The 2734-nt window shown below is 57.9% G+C and overlaps 1 protein-coding gene across 1 annotated transcript; it reads left to right on the forward strand.

The window, feature by feature from the left end:
* The first annotated feature begins 541 nt into the window (after positions 1–541).
* LOC119310193 (probable carboxylesterase 2) lies at positions 542–2368 on the forward strand. The gene has a single exon (XM_037586011.1). The coding sequence runs from the start codon at positions 863–865 to the stop codon at positions 1991–1993; it is 1131 nt and encodes a 376-aa protein (XP_037441908.1). The 5' UTR covers positions 542–862; the 3' UTR covers positions 1994–2368.
* Positions 2369–2734: the final 366 nt, after the last annotated feature.

The raw sequence follows: 2734 nt of genomic DNA on the forward strand, positions 1-2734 counted from the left end.
TATCTTATTGGGTAACATTGGAGCCTCCACAACATTTGGTTATTGTGCTTTTATAATGTTTGTTTGAATTCTTAATTTTTTTTGCACCGATGTTGTGTTTCAATTTCAGTTGTTATGTACGAGAACATTATAAACTTCTTATGTATTCGAATTGTGTGCACATGATTGTTTAAGTTCTTAATAAATATCTTTCGCCAAAAAAGGTTTTGATTAATACTGGCTTCGTATGGAATTAGTTGTGGCTATGCATCTAGGAGGGAGTATGTGTATAAGTTTGAAAACGTGTTAAGGATTTGACAAAATTGGAAGCTGTGGGCTGTTGACGCCGTTCGTCCACGAATTTGCTCTCAAACACGCCGGCGTCCACGAAGAAACAGACTCCGCTGGAACTGAGCAGGACCCGTAGGAAAGGGCTAGTCCGTCGGTTTGGTGAGACCGGTGAAAGGAACCTTGTAGTCGCAGAGTCTCTCAGTCCTCAATCAAGCTCGCACAAATTATTGTCAATCCTCAACCTTAAACGGCCACCACTCCTGATATTTTCCCAGTCGGGCAGCGAGCATCCAGACTCCACCGGTACACAAAACCACCAGCCTGATCACCAGAGCCGGAGGAAAGGTCAGCCCAGTACTCACGCTCCTACTTCCCGAGTCCCAAAACCAAATCCACTCCCGTCGTCTATTCTCAAACTTCGCAATCCCGTGCGCTATCCTATCCAAAGCACCACATTATTTATTCATTCAGTCACTCGGCTTCGTCGACCAAAGTCCCAAATCCCACTTCTTTTTCTCCTCCTCTCCGGCGGGCTTCCTCCCCAACCAAATCCTTGTCCGGACAGTTACGGGCGCAGCGGTCGCGAGCGAGGATGGTGTCCAAGATCAAGCGGCTCCCGACCCTGGCCAAGGTGGCCCTGCTGCTCCTCGTCCTGCTCCTCCTCCTCGCCGCCATCCTGCTGCTCATCTTCCTGGTCCCGCGCCGCCGCACATCGCCGCTGCCGCCCGCCGCGCCCCCGGGGCCGGCGGACAACTGCTCCGACCGCGCCGTGGCGTTCGACTTCTCCCCGTTCCTCGTCCAGTACAGGGGCGGCTGCGTCCATCGGATGGACGGCACCGCGCGGGTCCCCGCCGGCGTCGACGCGGCCACCGGGGTGGTCTCCAAGGACGTCGTCATCGACCACGGCACCGGCCTCGGGGCCCGGATGTACCTGCCGCCGAAGCTGGCGGCCGGCGGGGGGAAGAAGGAGAAGGACCTGCCGGTCGTGGTGTTCTTCCACGGCGGCGCGTTCGTCATCATGACGCCGTTCGAGCCCAAGTACCACGACTACCTCAACGCGCTGGTGGCCAAGGCGCGCGTGGTGGCGGTGTCCGTGGACTACCGCCTGGCGCCGGAGCACCCGCTGCCGGCCGCCTACGACGACTCGTGGGCGGCGCTCAACTGGGCCGCCAGGAACGCGGGCGCCGGGCCGGAGCCGTGGCTGCGTGACCGGGGGAACCTCTCCCGCCTCTTCCTCGCCGGCGACAGCGCGGGCGCCAACATCGCGCACAACATGCTGATGCGCGCCGGGAACGGGAGAGGGCTGGAGGGCGGCGCGGCCATCCTGGGCGTGCTGCTCCTGGACCCCTACTTCTGGGGGAAGCGGCCCGTGGGCGCGGAGACGACGGACCCGGCGACGCGGCGGCGGTACGAGGAGACGTGGTCGTTCGTGTGCGGCGGGCGGTACGGCATCGACGACCCGCTGATCAACCCGCTGGCGGCGCCGGCGTCGGCGCTGCGGAGGCTGGCGTGCGCCCGCGTGGCGGTGACCACGTCGGGGCTGGACAACTTCGAGGCGCGCGGGGAGGCGTACGCGGCGGCGCTCAACGGCAGCGGGTGGGGCGGCGAGGTGGTGCGGTACGAGACCGCCGGCGAGCGGCACGTCTACTTCCTGGACCAGCCCGCCAGCCCCAAGTCCGCCAAGGAGCTGGCGTTCGCGGCCGCGTACCTGAGCCGGGAATAGTAGGACACGGACACATCGGTGAGGTGGGATGGGTCGGTTGGATGGGATCCGTCGTGCAGTGCGCCGGTGCACGTGAGATCGTGAGGATTGGTTGATGATCGCCGTACATGATTGATTAGCTATACTCTGATTAACTATCACTGTTGCTTTTTGTTTCCTTGTGCTTCGATTAGAGTCGGATTATTATTGTTGGGTTCATGGCGAGTCTGGTAAAGTCTCTGGGGGATACGGAAATTCCGTTGAACTTCGGTGAAAGTTCCCTAGGAAGAAAAGGTGGTGCGTATAGAAGCATCGATGATGCTCTGCGTGCACTGTGCTTTCCCCGATCCGGCTTGTTGTGAGACGCATTGGTCAACCTCGAAAAGTTCCATTTCAGCGGTTGGAGATCTAGCATGACACTTCTTTTTTTTTGAAGGCAAAGCAACGCTTTATAGATTTAACGGTTCTCGGGCATGTCACCCGAGACACAAACAGCCACACTGGACGGTACAATAGAGTTCCACTCCATATAGTTATTAGGAAGACACATACGACCTATCTTGGCTAGTTCATGTGCTGCTGAATTCGCAGACCGTCTACAAGCAATGATGCTAAACTTCGAAAACCACATTTTCATCTGGTATTTGAGGTCTTCAATGATTGATGCATAAGGTGAGGAGTCTGCCGCACGGGCGTTCATGGCCTCAGCAAGTAACTGTGAGTCGGTTTCAAAGGCAACCCTCGTCGCTCCCAGTTCCGACG

The sequence above is a fragment of the Triticum dicoccoides genome, chromosome 5B (assembly GCF_002162155.2).
Source record: "Triticum dicoccoides isolate Atlit2015 ecotype Zavitan chromosome 5B, WEW_v2.0, whole genome shotgun sequence".
In the NCBI taxonomy this organism is placed as follows: Eukaryota; Viridiplantae; Streptophyta; class Magnoliopsida; order Poales; family Poaceae; genus Triticum; species Triticum dicoccoides.

Bases quoted from the DNA above. Each gene is read 5' to 3' on its own strand.
- LOC119310193 (XM_037586011.1), top strand. From the start codon at position 863: ATGGTGTCCAAGATCAAGCGGCTCCCGACCCTGGCCAAGGTGGCCCTG.